The following is a 21114-nucleotide window of genomic DNA, read 5'->3' on the forward strand; positions in this document are numbered from 1 at the left end:
CCACTCTTCAAAACGACATGACATGCATACATTATTGCACGCTTTTTATCCCAGGTATGGTTCGTGACGGTGTTCCACCTTTCATTCCGGTGTTCGGGAAGTTATGCATGTGACTGGTGATATAATGGAGGTGAGCGAAGCATATTGATATACGGGCGTATGTGCTGATAAAAAGGAGCTAACAAAGCATGTGCATAGATAAAAATGTGCCTAACTAAAAAATAAACACTTCAACAGCCAGCTCGGCTCGACAAAACAAAACAAAACAAAATTGTTTTGCCGCGCACCGCGTCGAACCCGCCGCGCTGTGCCCCCCTCCCCTCGACTGCCGCGCCCTCCGAACGGGGCCAGCCTCGCCGGCCCCGCCCCCTGACCTCCCGGCCGGCGGCGTGACCCCGGTGACCCGGCCCGGGGCGCCGCGTCCGCCGGTGAGCTATCGCTGGGCCGGACACAGGGGTTGCGACACGGTCGTGTGGGAACCGGTCCAGAGCTGGCTGCGGGTGCGGCGCGGCGGTGGGAGACCGGTGCCGCCCAGCGAGCCGATGCTGGGAGACCGGTGCTGCTCGGCTGGCGGACGCTGGGAGACCGGTGCTGCCCAGCTAACGGACGGTGGGAGACCGGTGCCTCCCAGCTAACGGACAGTGGGAGACCAGTGTCGCCCGGCTAGCGGACGGCGTCGGCGGCTCTGCTTCTGGTGGGCGGCGGGCTGGCGGTACGACGTCGGGCCGTGCTCTACGCACGAGGGAGACAACGAGACGCTGCTGTAGGCGAGAGATCAGGTGTGAGAAGCGTCATGAGTAAAATAAAACAATGCTGCTATGCCGAAAAAAGTGCTGTACTTTACAGCATCAAACCCTTCGACAATTCTTGTTTATTGGTGTAGGATTCCGCCTGTAAGATAGCGAGAGTTCCATGATCCTTCGAATGGGGTGCTGATGCTGGCGTTTAACTGAGAGCAGGTCCTGTCGTCACCTCGCTAAACTGCAAATGGGCGGATGAAAGGTAACATGTAACTGAAAATATCACCGTGTGAGAAGCGCCGCGTAACGGCTGACGAAAGATAAATGTATGCTGTCTCTGCTCCCGACCTTCACCCCGCGCCAGCTCCCAAACCATTAGTGATGCATAAAACCCCCCGACCGCCAACCGCGGGGAGAGGTGTCCGGGTCTGGAGCGCCCCTTCAGCGGCGGCTGGGCCCCGCCCGCCCCGTCCCTGCGCCCGGCCACTTCCCCGACGGTGACCCGCCACCCTCCACGCTCTGTCCGCACCCGCGCCCGAAGGGTTGCCCGCAGCCGGCCCGCCCTCCCCGCCCCCGCCCCTCCCCCCGCCTCGCCGGCCGGGAGAAAGGCACGCGGCGCGCGCCCGGCGGCGGCGGCCACACCCGGCCCCGCCCCCGGCCCGGGCGGCGCGGTGAAAGGCTCCGGATCGAACCTCGCCCAGCCGAGTTTTTCTCGCTCGCGGTGTAGCCTGTGCGTGAATGGTCGCCGCGGGGGCATATGCACTCCCAGTTTGGCTTTTAGGCTGCAGGTTGTGTTAATTAAAGTGGGTCCATAGTCCTAGTGCATAGCTTCCACTGCCTACACATAAATGGACATTGGGACCCATGTGCAAAGGCAGGCTGGATGAGAACGCCAACTGCTTTCTATGGACAGGGTAAGGCGTCAACCATCCATCTGCAGCCCCTCCCGGACGCTGCAGGGCCTCTCGCTAGGTCTCCCGGACAGGGTGGGGCCGCTACCGCCGGCCTAAGAGGTGGTACCGTTCCGGTGGGTGAGGCCCCTCGCCCCGCCCCCTCCCCCCAAGGTCACCCTGCGGTCGGCCTCTAATGTGACATTGACAAGGCGGCGCGGGGGTTGGTCAGCTGCTGGCGCCGATCAGGTGATACTTACGGCAGTAAGTTGGTCGTGTTGGATCAGCAAGAAAATGAAAGGGCATTTAACGTGAAAGCAGAGTGTGGCATGTATTTAAACCAGTCGTACAGGATGCAATGTATCGTTTCAGTGCCAGCAGCTTTCGAAGAAATGCACCATGCCCACGACCTCAATGTGAGGCTTTAAGTTTCACATGTAGGCATTAAGCGTAGAATTGAGGAGTTATTGAGACCTTAAGTGTGGAAGGATTTGTGTTCCACCTTGTCCGGTTTCAATAAGTTCTGTGGACAATGGGGAGACCCACCGTAAAATTCATTTGGCATTTTAGCTTTTGCTTTGTGCCGCAGATCAGAGTGCGGAATGTGACCGAAGTCCTTTGCTGGACCGTTACTTAATGGACATCCGACGCGTAACGGGCCGCGAGGACTGCGTCAGATTGGCCGCAACCAAACCATGCAGAAAAACGAACAAAGGGGATTGGTGGTCTCGCGCCAAGACAGTAGTTTCAAGTCATGGTTCGAACTGTAAAAATCCCCGTGCAGGAAAGCCGCCGCCGGGTCTACGCTCGTGCAAGGTGTCCTGCAACTCAAGCGCTGCAATGCACCTTGCAAGTCAAACGTGATCCTAAACGGTCCTACCGGGCCAGCTTCTCGGCCTTACTGCGCGACGACTGTGGTAGGCAAGACTGTCGTGCCCAGAGCTAGCCGGCTCTGATCCCCAACGTCGCGGAATCGGCGCTTCGAATCGCGCCGCGTGGGAGGGGTGGGGGGGGGGGGGGGCACAGCCTACACACAGACTAGAGACATTCATGGTGACCGCACCCCTGTCCCAGCCGCGACCGGCACCGGTCCCCGGCGGCGAGCCGGATCGGGGCAGGACTTAGCACCCGGACCGGTGGCATTTGATTGAGCCACTCCGCGATGGTAATCCGCAGCTCCGTCATGCCAATGATGTCGGCGACCACGTTCGCCGTGACCCGCTCAGGGTCCGAGATGTGAGAGCCTTGTTACGAAAAAGTGCAGCGTCGGGTAGAAGAGGCGCCGGGGGGCAGCGCGGCGGCGGCCGACTGTGCGCCGACCGTGCCACGACTTGACATGGAGCTCGGGTCGCCTGCCGACCGCCACCACCTGGAGTGGGTCGGTGGGTCGGCCCCACGCCAGCCCCGCGGCGCTGAGCCGGCCTGGGTCGGCTGCGCCTGGGCACCGGCCGGCCAAGGTCGCTCTCACGCGCCGGCCAGCCCGGCCCATTGGGACCGGACACGTGAAAGCTGTTCTGGCTGCCGGCCAGCGGCTGGCTCAGTCGACGGCGGTGGCACAGCCCCAGACTGGGAGTAGCGGGGTTATACAGCTCCAGACTGTGGAGCAGAGGGAGTGACGCGGCTTCAGGCTGGAGGCAGAAGGAGTGGCGCAGCTCCAGGCTGGAGGCTGCAGGAGTGACGCAGCTCCAGACTGGAGGCAGAAGGAGTGGCGTAGCTCCAGGTAGGGGAGCAATAGGAGTGACGCAGCTCCAGGCTGTATGGCAGTCGGGTAGCACAACCCCAGACTGGAGGCAGTAGGAGTGACGCAGCCCCAACCTGTGGAGCAACAGAGTAGGACAGCTCCAGACTAGGAGCAATAGGGTAACACAGCTCCAGACATGGAGCAACAGCGGTCTAGACCACAGAGCAGCGGGGTGACACAGCTCTAGACTGGTGGGGAGCAGCGGGGTAACGCTGCTGCAGGCTGTGGAGCAACAGAAGTGAGGCAGCTCTAGACTGGCGCCAGTGGAGTAACACAGCTCCAGACTAGGAGCAGTGGCGGTAATACAGCTGCAGAGGAGGACTCCGAGGGCTCCGTCAGAGTCCTCCACTAGGAGCAGTGGAGGACTCCGACGGGGGCGGCAGTCCCGTGTTTCGCCTCAGAAGGAAGAGGCCGCCACGGCAGAGACGGGGTGTGGCGGGCAATCCGTGGCGGGTAATCCGTGGGACAATGTCGGCTGCAAGCTAGCGGAATTGTGACGGGACCTTATCGGTTGTCTACAGAGCATGTGGGAAACCCATAACCACCGAACACAATGATGCTAAACAAGCACTCGCTGCTAATAAGGTGTCGAACGTTCCGCTTACATAATCCTCCGGAAACCATTCCAAATAATGAGCCGGTAGCATTCCGACTCGCGGTGTGGTGCGATCTGGCTCGTGTCCGCTGCAGTTCTCTTCATAGGCTGGTTTACACGCATTGCTCCGCACGCAGTTCTCGTGAGCAGTGAGGTGTCTTTCAGGGACGCTTTACCGATAGCTTCCAATAGATGCTTTCGGCTTATGTTGTGTGAGGAAGCGCCATACTATGTTGTGATATTGTGCACAGCATCTATGAACACCTGCGTGCATCACATGGACCTTGGTTTTGAAGGAACTGTATTTTTGCGAGTCTGGTGCTGATTTGCACGTCCGCGTTGTACGCGTAAGAGGTACAATCTTACCTTCGTACCACTTTAAAAGATGCCCTTGTGAAACCAGGTTTGCCACAGGTCTGTGCGACGCGCACACGCGCCGGTAGGTCACAAAAATGAATCCATCAAATTATGACCACTTGGAATCATCCGGCGCCATCACAAGCGACAGGGGACAATATCGGCTAGTTAACAGCAAAGTCCTTTGGCGTACGCCTGTGCTTACATCGAAATCGTCCAATTGCTGACCAGCGACAATAGGGTTGCATGTGGACTGACTGATGAGAATGATGGTCTGCCTTCGCCGTGTCCGCCAGGCTCGAAGAGAGAGATGCCCCACTGCTTGCGTCATATTTTCAGCACGTCAAAACACTTCCGCATGTCAAGATTGGCGGCGCGCACGAACAGGCCATCTCAGACGCCTGCAGATCGACTGCTGATAGCAGAACTGACCTTTTGCCGCGCTTGTCTGTGCCAGCCTGTTGTTACGCACGCGAGGTTAAGCCTGGCACGAATAGTAGTAACAAAGCTACTTTTTTGTATCCGCCACCGACTGCCTTAAATTCGGACGGAATGTGTCAACCTGTACATATTTTGTGATGCGTGCAACATGGGAGGCCTGTTGTCATCGCCTGGTGCAGCCTTATGATTATGACTGTGTGCCATGCAAGTGCATTATTCACTGAATGATGTGTTGCACAGCAGCTCCGAGTGGTCGTGACCCCGGGCCGTTTCCGGCGCCGGGGCCGTCGCTGCCAACAGACCCCGTTCTGAACGCAAGTCTAGTGGCGCTTGACGTTGCCGCTGTGGCGGAACGCGGGTGTGCGGCGCCGGCCTCAGTTTGCGCTTTTTTCGAGGCGGATGTTAATCGGCGCGGGCTGGTTGTTTTGACTTGTTTCGGGTACGCTTGCCTACGGGTCGGGCTGATGCCCATTACCGGTGGGCGAGGGCGGCGCCGCCCCGCACGCACGTGGCGGCGTGCGCACAAAAACGAACGCTCAAGGACGGTTTATGTGCGCAGTAGGGAACCTTGCCGCGTCCTTCGGGTGGCTCTGGTCTGGAACGGCGGCATTCGCCGCTCAGGCGCGCTTTTCACGTGCGACACGTGCGTGCGGCACATCCGGATTATTCGCGGCGCATGTCCCATGAGCGTGTGACGCGTGTGCCACCCACATGTACCGCACGTGCAGTTTGTGCAATATTATGATGCACGCCGCGTGCGTTGGGTGGAACGTCGTGATGACGCCCAAGCGCTAGCGACCGTGCGTTTTTTGTCACCACTCCTGAAAAACCCCAGCGTTGCAGTGTTGTCACATCACTTGTGGCTAGCGAGATCGCAGTCAGCACTTTAAACTAATGGCAGCGGACGGCAACATGCCAGCGAGTCTTTGCTGCGGTCGGAAGTGCAAATAGAGCGTCGCTTATCGCAACCACTGGCGCGATTGCGTGCGCACAAGTCATAGCTACGTGGGACACGGCGTCTGTTACGTGCTCTGCCGGGCGGCGCTGCGGGAGACAGGAGGCCCCACGGGCGATCTGGATGGCCCGGGTTATGCCACTCGGCCACCATTCTGCGGTTGACGCGATGGCGCAATGCCGGGCGCGGTGGCGCAACTAAGTCGCCGGGTTTCTCCTGGCGTGACGTTCATGTCGTGCCCATGGCGGCCCGGCCTTCCCTGCGGCCGGTCGGCGCCGGGCCGAAGGCGTGAGCTCCTGCGCCTCGAGCCCCCGAGTCGGCGCGCCTGCAACGACGGCTCGTGCCAGCCCCGGCCCGGCGCGGAGCCGCCGGTGCGAGGTGGCGGGACGGAGGGGGTGTCGTCGCGTTCTGGCCAGCTCGGGAGCGGGGCTGGGCTACCACCGGCCCGTGTTTTCACGACGGCGCACGGGCGGTATCCCATATCCCTTCTCACCGCTGGTCTTATTCTGTTTCCAACAACCACGTGGGGACCGCATGAGGATGGGCCCTCCTTGCAGCATACCGACTCTATTTCCAACAACCACGTGGGGGCTGCATGAGGATGGGCCGTTCCTCCCGGCATACCGGTCTCTTTTACGGGACCCACGTACCCCATTTCCCACCTCCGACCACCGTGCCCTGCTGGGTGGTCGGTGGGCACGAATGAATGGTGTCTCTGTGAACTGAACTCCATTGTTTTGTCTTTGGGTCGAGGTTCTCGCCATGCTCATGCTCAGCATTCGGCGAAGGAGGGAGAAATTGGCCTTGCACCGACGCGTGATGTTCTTCTGAAGCCAATTACACGCAATGCTGGGTGCCCCAGGTCATAGGGTGGTACATGCCAGGTAGCACGGAGGCTTGTTTCTCTCCCGAACATGCCCTGAGCACGAAGTGAAATGCATTCGGCAATTTATTTATTTTATATTTATTTGAACACAATTAGTGCGCCTATCTGTTTGTTACGCTTCTGGGCTGGCCTTCGGCACGACCCCACCTCCTCCTGTAGATGTCAGTTCCGGGCTCCTTGCCATTGCCTCAGAGGTGAAATCGCGGGCGGAAAAGCCGCGATGAGATGATGCATGCCCGAATCCATTATTCGTCCGAGTGCTTCCGTGATAGGAGTCTGCTGGCGTGACGACGGAGATATCCTGACTTGGGCTTTCCTCCCGTAATTCGTTGCTGCAGTGAAAAGATCACTTGGATGTTCGGCTGGCGTTCTGCATCGAGGAATTATCTGCGGCAAGGAGCTATTCGTAGCAACGTCATTTAGGATACCGCAACACATGTCGGAAAGCACAGAGCCTCCTCCAACCGCGCTGTTAGTATGCCCGTGGTTACATAAGATATTCGTGTTTGTTCCCTTTCGCCCGCGTTCACGTTCTCCACTTTAATTTTATGCTCGAGCTGCTGCCATCGACACTTTCGGCCGTGACACAATACCCGTTAACTGCTGCGATACCATGGGGTATTGTGTTCACTAATCGCATCCATCGCTTCGCCGCTTTCTCCAGCGTCAGCGCGACGTCGGGTGTTCGGCGCCGGTTATCAGCGCTTTTGCACGGGGGTTCATCTCGGGGGTGGCATTCATCTCCCGCATCTTCGCAGTGACAGTGCCCAAGGGTAGTGTAGTCGGGTGTCACAGCGTCTTTTTCCGCAGAGTTGCAGTGACAGCGCCCAGGGGTAATGCAGTCGGATGTGCCAGCGCCGGTAGGGGTGGCCGCGTTCCGGGTGACCGAGTTTCTCCGGTCGGGTGTGATGTGCGGAGTGCCGCCGTCCGGCCAGTTCCTCAGCCTCTGTCGCACTGACTCGGTGGCACAGGCTGCCTGCGTCGCCGAACGCTGCGCATGGGGCGCTCACCCCCGGCGCCAGGCCTGGGCTGTGTGGGACACGTACGGACCTTCCCAGACAGCGCCGGGAGGCTCCACACGGTGGTGGCACGGCGGCCTGCAGCCCTCTTGAGAGCCGTCAATGCCCCCGGTTTTCGGCGTTCACGCGCCGCCCGGAGCACTCCAACGATGTGGGAACAGCAGCAATGCGCTTCGGGCGCCATGGGAACCGTTTCGTGCGGTATCGTCGGCAGTTGGTGAGATCTCAGCGCCGCCTGACAACCACCTGTCGTCCAGATAGCGACCGTATGCCGGCAGACAAAACGGTTGACTGAGCGGGCACGGCAGGATGGTAAACATTAAATCGCGGCCGCTCGTCGGATGCAATCGGTTTTGCAATCGGTTTTGCAATCGGGCCCCGGTTGGCGTTTGCAATGGATAATCGTTATTTTCGGCGTCGGCGCTCGACAAAGCCGATTTGCCGCCGTCGCAAGCGCCCACCGGAGAACTTTAAGATGTGAAAGGCAACCGGCCTCGCCGTCAGCCGCGATCGGTCATCGCGGCCAGGTTTCGCCCGGGTTCCAACCACAGGAGCGACCAATCGCGCGGCGTCAGCGACATCGCGTGTCTAGCTCCGCTCCGCCCCGTCCGCAGCCGCCTCTCGGGCGTCCTCGTCGTCCTCAACATCGGCGGTGCGGCACGCCAGACGGCCTGCAGAGGACCGCTGGAAGGCGCTCCGAGCCGTGACGCGGACGTGACGTGACGTCCGATGTGGCACCGACGTGACGCTCACGGACGTGACGCTCACGGACGTGACTGGGGACGGACCTGCCGAAGGCGTCGGCGGGCACCGGACGCTGCTTGGGGCTGCGGCGCGACGATCCGCACCGGCGGGGCGGCACGGGGTCCCCAGCGGTGGTCGGCCCGTCCGAGTCCGTCCGGCGCGGCAGGGGTCCCGGCCGCTCTGCTCCCGATAGACCCCCCGGGGGGGGGGGGGGGCGTGATAGACCCCGGGGGCTCACGGGGCTCGACTGCGAATCCCGCGGAAAGCCGGCGACCTGCGCGACTCTCGAAGCGCAGAATCTGCCACGGACGCTGTCCGCCACCTTTCTGCCGGCGGATCCTGCACTTCAGGGCACTTCGCTCTGTCGAAAGACTCAGCTCTTCGGGAGTGCAGGCGTCCGTTTCTGTCCGTCGGCTGCTTGTTTGCACCGCACCGTCTGCTATCATGGCGTGATAAACTGCGGCGTGGTTGCTGTAGTGCATGCTAGTGAAGGGAGTAAGCAAGGACGTTCGACTGCTGCCATTACATGCCCGGGCAATCTGATCGTGTGTTTTTCGCGAAGCTGGCTCCACACGAGCCGACGATTCTATCGGAGTGGCAGTGTCTGGGCGTGTGTTCAGCATCGCAAGGCGGGATCTGCTTCGGTCTCGTCTGGTTGCACTTGCACCGCGTCGTATTCCATATCGATCGACTGGCCCGATCTTCGAACGCTTTGGAGCTGCCCTCGTATATTTTACGAAGCAGCCTCTCGGCGTCCCTGGTCGCCTTTCCGTGTCATGGCCTTGAGCGCGCCGTGACACTATGCCCATTGTGCAGTGGGCGGCCGGTCGGCGTCAACCGATCCGCCTGGTTAACGCTCCAGACCGGGCGCTGATTGGCCGGCCGCCGACCAATGGGCGGCCGGCCCCGATCTGGGTCGTCCCGCTGACCCAGTGTGCGGCGGCACACGGCGTGACGGCCCCGGAGGCCGACACCAGTCAGCTGGGACGGCTGGCCCGGAAGGCGAGCCTCGGTTGGTGTCGCTCAGCGGAGGAGAGTCCGGCCGCCTTCGAACGGGACGGAAGCGGGCGGCTGCTGCCAGGCTGCGGTTGTACCCATCCCAGGGAGATTCAACATCACACCGTGGGGCGATCTTGGGAAGTTCCATTTACGAGGATAGGCTATTGACTACGAAACGGCTTGTGGACAGCTTTTTTGCCTCACGGAAAACCAAGCGTACACAGAGAAAGCTTGCGTTTTCGCCGTCGTTGAGAGCGAGGGCTATAGCTCCTTTGATACCCTTGGATACGCCAGTGAACGTATACATCAAGGTGGAGTCCAATATTGTCTTAAAAGCAGATGCATTATTTTGCCGTCTGATTTTCCCTAGTTGATTTGAATTCCAGGTCTGATTAAAACGTTCATCTTAGATGGATGCCATCTCTCACAAATAATGAAGCGACATTGTTTTTCATTATTTATGCGTGCGAGACGCATGCTTGTAGTCCTGCATATCAGATTTCCCACAAACCTCTCTTGATTTTCTGGTGCTCTTAGTGCCGTGATCTCGGCCGCGCATTGAGGGGACAGAGGAAGGTGTGGGGAACATGGCCCATTAATGAAAATTACACTTCACCATTATCCAGGCGTCAACAATCATAATTGCAACATTCGCAGGCCATCTGAACGAAATTGTGTATTACTTTACCTCGTTCAACACAGCTGTTGAGCGCCAGTAAAAATCTGATGGTATTCGTCATCTTTTGGCACAGCCCATTTTGAAAACTGCATTACCATGCTTGACCTGCCTGGGTATTTACTTAATACTGTTTATAAAGCAGTGGATATTGCATCTTTTTCCATTTGCCGTTTGTCCCCATTTTCCTGACTCGCAATGTCTCTTGCTCGTCCACCCCCAATGTCTGACATCCAGCTGGCGACATCATCGTCCTCCGTTTCGTTGTAAAAAAAAAACAGCTCGATCAGTCTAAATCTCCCCATCGAAGAGACCCATCTTGAAAGTGGCACGAGCTCGTGTGCTCATGTGGTTTATTGTACCTGGTAGTGTAACGAAGGACACGACAATGAACCCCGCCACTTGTCAGCAAAAGATGAACTAGCCTCGTCAGCGCCATTTTTCTTGACACATGACATACGAGACCCAGGCATCTAGATATGCACCAAGCGTTTGACATTGGCACGAAGAATGCAGCCTGCGGGTGTGGCGGCCGTGGAAGGCTACCGATTAGAGTGAGGTGTCAAGCTATCTTGCTTTCCCTTCCCGGGCGTCGAGGCCGGTTGGTGGCGTGTCGGGGGCCGAGGGTGGCGGTGTTCCGGTGGGGTCTGCAGGGTTGGGTGTTCACCTCATCATTTTTACGAACGAGTCTGCCATGTCGCATTGACGCCAAGGGTGCTCCGATTATGCTGCTGACGGTTATGGGAGTGGAAAGTTCCGTTGTTGCGACAGGGTCAAGGGCGATTTTGAGTTGTAACTTCTCATGCACGGCAATGACCCAATTTCAATATCCACTGACGTTGGGAGACGGAGTATTCGCTGCCGCTCTCGTGTGGATGATACCGTGGTATTGGTTGAGTGCTATACTGTGCTGGGAGAAGTAGAGAAAGCTCCGCGGTCAACAATTGTGCAATTCTTCCCAAGGAGATCTTGTCTGGCGCCGGCCTGTCAGTCGGACTGAGGTGTCCTGCAGCGCTTCACCAGCCCGCCTTCCTCCGCAGATCCGTCGCCTGACGACAGACGGCGTCGAGCCCAACAACCTGAGGACCGCCTGGCAGGACGACGACGACGATGACGACATGATGACGTCATTCGAGCTCTACGACCAGAGCGAACGGATGGCTATCAAACGGCGGCTAGGTACGTGATTGAAAACGTTGCTCAAGCTGTACTAAGTTCCGTGGAAGCTGTACTAAGTTCCGTAAGTTCCGTGGATTGCGCCAGCGCATTGCATTATCATCACATGCAAAACAAATAACTAACTATATCTCCTTCTCACTTGAGCCTTTATCTTTCTTGTTGTCAGTCTAACGCCTTCTGCTTTATTCTTTCTGCCGATTTTGACTTGAACATCGGCCCCTACGGGGGCTCGGTTTGCTATGGCACTTACCACGAGGACGCGCGCCAGCGCAGTGGGCCCTGGCGCCGACCGCGCAAGATTGCCGACCGCCGATTACAATACAATCGATGTCCTTCACCGGTTGGCTCGGAAACACTATTTGTGTAGCAAGCTCTTCCCTGTTCTAAAATCGATAAAAGTTGCAGGACTTTAGCGGTTGACACAATGCTTCAAAAATGCTCGGAGCTTGAGGTAATTCAGTCGTCAGTTACTGCTGAGGTCTTGCATCTCCAATCTCTGTTTGTTTTCAGCTTCAGACACACGCAGCTCCTGTAAGCGTTGTCATCATCATTCACCTTCGTAACGCAGTGTAATGTGGGAACTGGTCGTAAATCAGATGTTCTTGTGGCGGCGGTTCGCCGTGTAGAGGTCCGTAAGCCGCTGTCTGGAAGCCATTGTTCGTAACGTGCACTTTTAAAGATTCTGTGTAGCACATTTTATCCGTAGCAACTCCCTGCTGCCGTGCCCATCGGCTCCCAACTGACGGCGGCTATGCGCCCATCGGTGCAGGCTCAGACGGCTCCTCGAACACGGGCGACTCCGACGGCGGCACGAGCAGCGACGCTAGTTCGCCCAACAAGCAACAGAGGGCAGGCGGATCGGGTGCTGCCGCCGGCCCCGGCCGCCGGCGTCGCCAGGGCGCCGCTAACCGCGAACGCTACCTGCGCCGACTCGAGAGCAACGAACGGGAACGCATACGTATGCACGGCCTCAACGCTGCTTTCCACGTGAGTAGCTGTTTGCCTCTCTTGCGATGCGGCGACGCTTATGTATTGTAGCTGGCGCGGGCACTTTCAGTAGCCTGGAGGACCAGGTATTTGTGACGGCGGAACCAGCGTGCGCTTTGTCACGTCGTGCGGCTCACCATGAAAAAATCAAGTTCAGTGCTTAGGTCGTTTTAATCCCTGCCATGGCCTGCTAAGGCGGATAAGTGGCCCGGACTTAAAATCGGACAAAGGTCAATGGTTTGCACTGGCTTTGCTCCATCCTAAATCCATGTTGCTGGCCGGGTATTTTTTATGCACGCGATGTGCAGCCTGGTCCTGTTGCTGCATTCCAGTGAAGAGGGCACCGGGTGCAGTTTTCCCTCCACTGGAATCGAACCAAGGGCATCTACACTTCGAATCGATCTTAACCGCAGCAAAGAACGGCCCTCCGCTCTATACTTGCAGACATTTTGCCGAGCCTGGCTTTAAGCGCGTTCGTATTGTGCTGGTCTGCACGGTCCCATGACGTGGAAGGGCTGCCAGACCGCGTGACGCTTCGGTGCTCCGCGCGCAGGGGAGCGTGGTCGGTCCGTGCGAAAGTAACCCGGTCGTAACCACTCGTGTCGCAATCCCGTCAATGTGCTGAAGCTTTGGAATAGGAGCCTGACCGGTTTCCGCGACATCCGCATAATAAAAGATGGTGTTGGCCGTCCAACTGTTTCATTTGCGCCTGCGGATCGATCAGCGTTAGCACATACGTCAGTTACTGGCGAAGGAAAACGGGTCCCACTGAATGTTGTGAAAGCTATTAAAGCACTGGCTCGTGTGTTTTGACAGGCAGGTGTTCGAATAAAAAACGTGGGCTTGGATGTGTGAAGATGGAGATAGAGGGTAGGATAGGCGGAAGACACATCGTATGGTGATTTAAGTATTGTTGCATATTTGAACGGCCTTGCCACACTGCCGTGCTATGCACTAGCCTGCACACGGGAGCTGACTTGAGTCTCCTCAACGCACCTTTTCAGCCCCCTCGTGCATATCAGCAAAGAGGGAGTACTGGGTCGAATTGATAAAGAACAGTTAGCTGAACTATAGGTGTACTACGTAGTATGTACCTAAACACATCACTGTTAATATCATGCATATTTGGTGCCAAGTGGTACCCTGTAGGTACGTAGTATTTTCGCTATGCTAATTCCTTCATATGTTTAGGCAGTGTACAAATGCCTGACCAGTTTTTTTTTCGAACGATGTCGCCAGGGTTGAGAAACAGAACACTTAACTGCAACACGTGACAACTTTTGAAAAATATGGGATGACCGTGACAAGAGATAACGCACGTCTTCACCCAGCTGCTTCGGCAGGTGCAGTTTTCGCATAATTATGGCTGTGCTTATACAGTGCGATCAGCGACAGTGATGCCTTAAAAAGGTTGACAAAGATGTTTTTTCTGTAAATTACACTCCATTTTGGGTTTTTCACTAAAGTTAGCTCTCATAAACTTAAACTGGGAAGTCTTTCCTCCCCAGCTTCCAACAGTTTTGAATGTACAAAATATTAATTTTTGTCTAGCCTTAACATCGAGGAATCAAATTCAAGTGGGCGAAATCCGGAGAGAAATCAGATTTGGGGAGAGGTGAGGCCAAACTTTTCGTCTCAGTCCCACCAGCCGATTTAAAAAAGTGAAAAACCTGCTCATAAGTTTAATTTGAATGAAATATCACCATTATGTAGCTAGCAATCCAACACTTTACGGGGGCCATCTTTACTACTGCGTCGATCTTTTTCGGAACGTATGTGTTCCTTATTTACCATTGGCCATTACTAAAGGCGGATACTGAATCCTGTGCATATGTTTACGATCCTTTGGACAAGAGGGTGTTTACCACTCTTCGTCATCTTTGTCACGTGCATCGTATTACGTACCGCTGTGTCGTTTTCGTTGTCTTGCCAATGATCGGAGCACGTAAGTTAGAACGGAGATGCACCATCAACCACTACCCCATACCCCGTAACCACACCCAAGGCGGCGGCGCAGTGCTGTCTTCTGTCCTAGGGTCTTCCGTTTTGAACTTCTGATCTGTCCACAGAATCTTCCGTTCTGAAATTATGGTCTTTCTGCAGAATCTTCTGTTCTGGAATTGTGTTCTGTCCACCGAATCTTCTGTTCTTAAATTTTCTTCTATCCACCGAATCTCCTGTTCTGAACCGCTGCTCTATCCACAGAATCTGCAGGAGGTCATACCACCCGTCAGCATGGAGCGGAAGATGTCCAAAATCGAGACGCTGACGCTGGCGCGTAATTACATCATGGCGCTGACGAACGTCATCTGCGAGATCAAGGGCGGTCACAAGCCTTTCTCGTGAGTGCCGAACAGGCGGACTTTGCGGCCGCGCGACTGTCTGTGTGCCTCTCCACTGAACGGTTGTGCCGATGCGCCTTATGAGTCACACATTCGCTTTTGACTGAATGCAGGTGGTGTTCGTGGTAGCACTGGGAGGCACGATGTATTAAAGCGCAGCAAAGCGTGACGGGATAAAGCAAAATTCAGTGTAAGGTATCACGGTATACTACAGTGCTGTCCAAACTCAGATTATGTCCAGTTTCCGAGCGTGTCACCATCCCGTCTGAGAGGCGCTTGTTCCTGTGTGCAGACGGCCCCTGGTGACATGCGACCAGCTGCGTTGGGTATCACTGGGTCCCCGGCTTTGTTGCTTCGTGTTGGCAGGTCTCTCGGCCAGCTCCGGTCTAACCCCTGTTGTGTAACCCTGTGCCAAAGGTTCCTGGAGCATTTCCCTCCTGACCCCAGCTGCCCCGTGACTCCTTGCGACTACAGCTGTCCCGTGACCCCTTCTGACCCCAGATGCCCCATGACCCCTTGAGGCTCCAGTTGCCCCGTTTCGGCGGGTTCCTGGAGCAGTTCCCTCCCGACCCCAGCTGCCCCGTGACCCCTTCTGACCCTAGCTGGCCCGTGACTCCTGACCCCCCAGCTGCCCCGTGACCCCATCTGACCCCAGCTGGCCCGTGACTTCTCCTGACCCCGGCTGCCCCGTGACCCCTTCTGACCCAGCCGCCCCTGACCCCTTCTGACCCTAGCCGTTCCGTTTCGGCAGGTTCCTGGACCAGTTCGCGCCCACCTCTGAGCAGCAGGTGGAGGAAGTCATGCGCACCTTTCGGCTGGGCCCCGCCCGGCCAGACCAGCCGGCGGAGGGACGAGGCGTTATAGGCGGCGCCACGAGCGCTTTTCTAGGGCACAATGGCGGCACGGCGCTGACGCAGTGGGCCTCCGGCCTCCGGCCGCGCACCGGGTCGGCGTAATCGGAATCCGGCCTGGGAGGGTCTGCCCACGGTCCGGCCTCAGGTCTGGTAACAGGGTCTGGACGCGAAGGACTCGCGGTGCCGGAGGCTGGACTCCGAGGTCTGCCACCAGAGTCTGGACTCCGAAATCTGGCGCCAAGGTTTGGACTCGGGCTCGCATCAAAGTCTGGACTCGAAGGACCCACACCGGAGTCCTGACTCCCTGGGCAGTCTGACACCGGAATCTGGTCTCCGCGGTCCGGTACTAGGGTCTGGACCCGCGGTCCCACACGAGGATCTGTACTCCGCGGTCTGACACCGGGACCTGGACTCCGCGGTCTAGTGGGAGACGAAGCCGAAGGCCGCAGATGTGATAGGCGCTGTGCCGAGCGGCGCTGTGCGGCGTGGCGCCCGCTGCAGATGCGAGGTCATGTGATGTGACGTCACTGGCGGGGTGAGGTCAGACAGGTGTGGCGTGATCATTAGATCGTGTGATCTGGTGTGGCCGCGGGCGTTGGTCGTGTTATGTGTCTGTGAGGTTTTTGATGTGATGCCGTGTCGTGCCCGTTACATGCTGCTCTGCAGGATCTATGAGGATGTGGTGTGTAGTAGATTTTGCCGGAAGATGGTGCATACAATTCAGCGTATTTGAAGCGTTGTTGGTGGTGGGTTCCCGAGTGAGCCAAAACTATGAGACAGTTTACGCATGAACGCGTTGGTTCTAAGCTTGAAGAAGATACGGTTTCTGCCGCTTTCCATGACACGGCCTTCAGTCTTCCTTCTGGCTCCCACCAGGCTTCGTTGGATCGTATCTGCGCTCGGAGAGAGAGTGCAATGCTAGCGCGTGCAATGGTAGTGTGGCTTTAAGCCGAAGGGTGGCTGAAGCCAACGAGGGCTTGTCACGAGCCGGTGTACAAAGCGCCTGACACCCCCCCCCCCCTTCCCCCCGGTGTCAGGAGCGAGGTGGATCTTTCCCGGTTCCCCGAGCTGCGCGGGAGGTCTCTGAGCGGCCCGAAAGCCTGATTCGCCCCCCTCCCATGGTGATGCTTGCTATGCAATATCGCGTAGGCAAAATGTGACGTCGTCTGCATGCTGTTTTGGCGCCCTTACAAGCTTTTGAAGAGCATTTACTATGTTTCTACCGTGTTGCCCTTAACATGCGTTTGTGAGCTCAGCCTTGCAGTTTGAACATGATTCTTCCCGCCGTTTTTAAACATGTGCTTAAGCAAATAATGAGAACGAAATTAAGATTGCATTGCAAAAGATGCACCACAGAGGCATGCGACGGCCAGCAACGACATTGATTTGAAGAGCCATCCCCCGGAAACGCCTCGTAAATCTCACTAAGTAGATTCCAGCTGATGCTGCTCAAGACTTTCCTATTCTCGAAACCTTGCTACCCGGGTTTCCGTGTAAAATGGCACCGGCTGATGTCAGTTCATGATCCAAGATTCCAGCTCACATGCATGTCGTGCCACTGAACCGCTCTTGTTTGGCGATGATTGAGCTCTGCTGTCCGGTGTTTGGCGTTTTAAGTGCTCGAGCGACAGTAGTTGGTGTCCGCTTTATGGATGGGAACCGTGAGTCTTTCGCGTTAGATCATAGAGGTGCTCTACTGAGAACGTGAGAACTGCGAACGTGGAAGCGGAACGACCCTAGACCGCGTGCTGAGAACGCGTCGGAGTTTTTCGCGAATGCCGCTCACCTTGCAGATATATTTTCGAACAGTGACAAGCGGTGCAAGTACCGAATAATGTTCCGTAGGCGCGAGTAGTTTCATTGGAGGTTAACCGCCTGCAGTTTTCTATACGTCATGGCCGGAAGCATGTACTATGCCCGTTATTTTGCGCCCATTGCTGTCTGTTTTTGGACCCAATCCCGGATGCCATTGTGCTCCTTTCACGACGGTCAAGGTGCAAAACATCTTAAATATATAGATGCAGCTTGAAAGATCCGCCATGAAACGATGTCACCGATGGTATTCAACCATCGTCCGTTAAAACATTTCTCTAAAAACCAGCATTACGAATAATCTAAAAAATACCATTTCTTGGATGTGGCCATGGTAAAAGACCTCTTTTATTGGACAAAAATCCCACGAGGAACGTTGTCTTAAAATGTGTTTCGCGTTTCAGCCATCGTGAAAGGACGAAGTGCATCTAATTAAAAACATGCGCTGTCAAGCTGGCACTCGGTAGGAAATGGCCCACTGAACGACGTAAACGCCGGGCAAATGTACCGATCCTTACACGCAAAAAGTGTAACACTCGATGCGTTCCCACGTCTGCTCAGCGCAATTCGAATGCGGCCTAGGCGCACAACGGCGTCAGTGTCTGTTATCCGGAGGAACCTCGCCCCGACCCTGCGGGCTTCCCCCAGCGCGGCTCGGCGCCGGCCCGATGCGCGAGGCCCAGGTTGTGAACGGTCTTCCAATGTCACTTGCCTTCCGTGTCATGTTGTCTTCCGTCGCGCGTGTGTGCATTGACCAGGCGTGATGCGTGATGGGGGCTCGTGCGCGTCTGCGCTGCCGGCCGGCCACGAACAGTACACCTTGCGAGTGACAGACCGGGGAGGGGTGCCGGCCGCACGTGCTGTGTCGGTAGCCGCTGGTCGTGTGACGCCACGGCGTTCATGTGTGCATATTATTTATTCTCGAGGTTTTATTGACGCAGAATTAGCCGGGGCCGGCCTTTGTCCTGGATGTGGCCATTTAGATATCGTATTTTTGTACATAAGCGATGAATACATGGGACGCAATCAAAGTTCGTGGCTTCTTCAGCAACGTAAGGCGCGTAAAGAAGGTACTTGCACTTAACGCTCCAATCTTGGAGTCGGCCACCATATCGGCATTATTCAGCCCACAACATCTCACATTAGGCTTCTCTCTGAGTTCGGTTACGTGACCGGCAGGCGCATGGTCATGCTGATCATACAGCCACATCTCGTGGCTGCGAGTGAGGAGATCGACAGTGTTGCCATCACGAGCGGCGCCGCGTGGCTTTTTTACGATAAACTTACCTCCTCATGGCCAGTGAAGATAGTATGACCGTTTCAAGCTTTTGAACAGAGCCGCTTATCCATGAAAAAGGCGGCATGCTTTGCATGTTTTTGGGGCCCAACCGTGTCTTCTCGTCATGCTTGGTATGCATTCAATCATAGTTATTCACGCATACTATGTACAAGGCAGACATTTCATTTGTCTGCACCTTTTGAGACGGGCTTCATCACACGCTGCCTATCGTGCCTCCCCGGAGGCGCATGTACACACGCAGGCCATCCCGATGCATCGGAACCGAGGGTCAGCAGACTGCTCCGGTGACATGAAGCGGCATCATGCCGTCTGAAAGCGCTGCCATGCCAGCGGGTCTGCTTAAAGGCAGGCCGCGCCCATGATCCCACGATCGTGAGCGCTGGCTGACGCTGCGTAACGCGGCGACAGGGCGATCACTCCCAGGTGCTGCCATCTGCTTTGTAACAGCCGATTGAGGAAGAGCGTACCGAAGTCAGGCTTGGCTCGTGGACCTTCCATCTACGTTGGCACGCGCATTAACCAGCTGCGCGACCGAGGTGGCTGTCCCTGACGTCATGATCACGTGACCATCTCAAAGGTTGGTATCAAAAAGACTGGTATCAAGCTTATCACAAGCCCAGTGGAAGTTCCATTTATCTAGAGTGCATCACAGTCCATCTTCCACAGGCCCAACGTCAGCATAATATGACAGCTTTCTGCGACAGCGCCACCTGCGGCAAACCTCACAAAGGCGAAATTTGCCGCGGACCCAGGGGTCGACCCAAATTCATGTTACGCATTTCTCGTCATTTTCAGTCTTCGCTTCTCCCTGAGCATAGCGTTAACAGAGTTCATCACTTCCCCCCCTCCTCCCTTTTTACGCCTCCGTTAAACTCCATCAGCCCGTTCCCCCTTTGCCCCCCCCCCCCCCCCATGCGTTTACGACCCCAAATGGCGGCTGCCGTCTTTCACATTCCTGTGAGCAGCGCCATCTATGGGAGGCTTTCTATAGTGGCGCCACCTGCCCTGGATACGATTGCAATGGAGGAGAGGATGACTGTCGCTTGCTGTACCATGTTGCACTATCACGATTTGAAGTCCTAGTGGAAGATTCCCGCGGTTTTGGAAGGAGACTTTGGTGAGAGAGCTTTGTTTGATGCAATCCTTCCTGGTTGTTTGACTTTATCTCACCGCTGTTTAAACGCCCATGGATGAAAATGACCCCAATGCATCACCCAATCTGGTGCTACCGGCAAGCAATCCATTGGTGAATAGTTCGGCATATATTCCCAGTCGGTATGCCGTGAAGATCACATGGCCCAATACAAAACTGGCGTTAGCGATTGACCAGCATAAGAAAGAGGCGTGGCTAGATCGCACTTCGGTAATTGGTGATTGGCCAGGAATGAGAAAGAGGCGTGATTACGTCGCACGTCAGGCTACGGCGATTGATCAAGATCAGACAGGAGGCGTGGCTAGGCTAGGTCGTGCGTCGGCGGTTACTGACTGTTCAGGACAAGAAAGAGGCCGTGGCTATGGTCGTACGTCAGCGAACGGCGATTCGACTAGCAAAGGAAAGAGGCGTGGCTAGGCTAGACCGTACGTCGGCGATGGCGATTGGTCAGAACAAAAAGAGGCGTGGCTAAATCGCACGTCGCCTGGCGGGTGACGGGTCGCCGGCTTGGTTAGTAACGCCATCTTCGGGTGCAATCGGGCGTTGCCCGGACGCTGAGGGACAGGACCCCCGGTCTCAGCGTCTGCAGACGCTCCGATCACGGCTCACGTCACGTGACCTGACATCTGATCATTCGATCGCCACGTCACGTGACCTGACATCTGATCATTCGATCTGCCACGTCACGTGACCCTGCACTCTGATCATTCGATCTGCCACGTCACGTGACCTGACATCTGATCATTCGATCTGCCACGTCACGTGACCTGACATCTGATCATTCGATCTGCCAGTCACGTGTACCTGACATCTGATCATCGATCTGCCACGTCACGTGATCGACATCTGATCATCGATCTGCCACGTCACGGTGATCTGACATCTGATCATTCGATTGCCACGTCACGTGATCTGACATTGATCATTCGATCTGCCACATTCCTCAGCCCAGATTGCCGGGACAGTTGTAAATCGCCTAGGCGCCTTCATGAGTGGCGATGTGTAGGCTGGCAAGAATTTGAAAGTTGACTGTATAAGCTACATGGTTTTAAACCCATTCAATGCGTCGATTGGGGCTAACCGCCAGTCACAACGTAAATTTTCAGAACACTTGCACGAATATGGGAGAAGAGCACGAGTATTCGTGGCGACATCGCCGTCATCATGCTGCCGTTGACTACCTCATGCTGGAACCCCACGCGCTCGGCGCGGTCACCATTGTTGGCGGAGAGACGCTGCTGGCGTGAAAGGCAGCTTGGCGGTAGTATTGTTAGTTAAAGTAGCGTCCCCGTTTGATCGCTTTATGCTTACACTAACGTTTGTTGACTTTGTGAATATCTACCGATCCGTGTCTTCTCTGTCTGTCTTCCAATTGCGCTAACAAGCAGGTGACGCATAGAGCAAAACAAAATGCATGACATGGTCTACTTAGTATATATGCCAG

General features: G+C 56.2%; 1 protein-coding gene across 1 annotated transcript in view; it reads left to right on the forward strand.

Moving 5' to 3' along the window:
- LOC119114017 (neurogenic differentiation factor 1) overlaps window positions 1-21114 on the forward strand; it is a 54380-nt gene that overhangs the window by 16511 nt on the left and 16755 nt on the right. Inside the window, exons 2-5 of the mRNA XM_037238249.1 lie at window positions 11084-11222; window positions 11992-12209; window positions 14415-14551; window positions 15303-15467. Of these exons, the coding sequence (XP_037094144.1) occupies window positions 11084-11222; window positions 11992-12209; window positions 14415-14551; window positions 15303-15467 (659 nt within the window). The remainder of the gene's footprint in view (window positions 1-11083; window positions 11223-11991; window positions 12210-14414; window positions 14552-15302; window positions 15468-21114) is intronic.

The sequence above is a fragment of the Pollicipes pollicipes genome, unplaced genomic scaffold (genome assembly GCF_011947565.3).
Source record: "Pollicipes pollicipes isolate AB1234 unplaced genomic scaffold, Ppol_2.1 Scaffold_7262;HRSCAF=8765_pilon_pilon_pilon, whole genome shotgun sequence".
NCBI classification, from domain to species: Eukaryota; Metazoa; Arthropoda; class Thecostraca; order Pollicipedomorpha; family Pollicipedidae; genus Pollicipes; species Pollicipes pollicipes.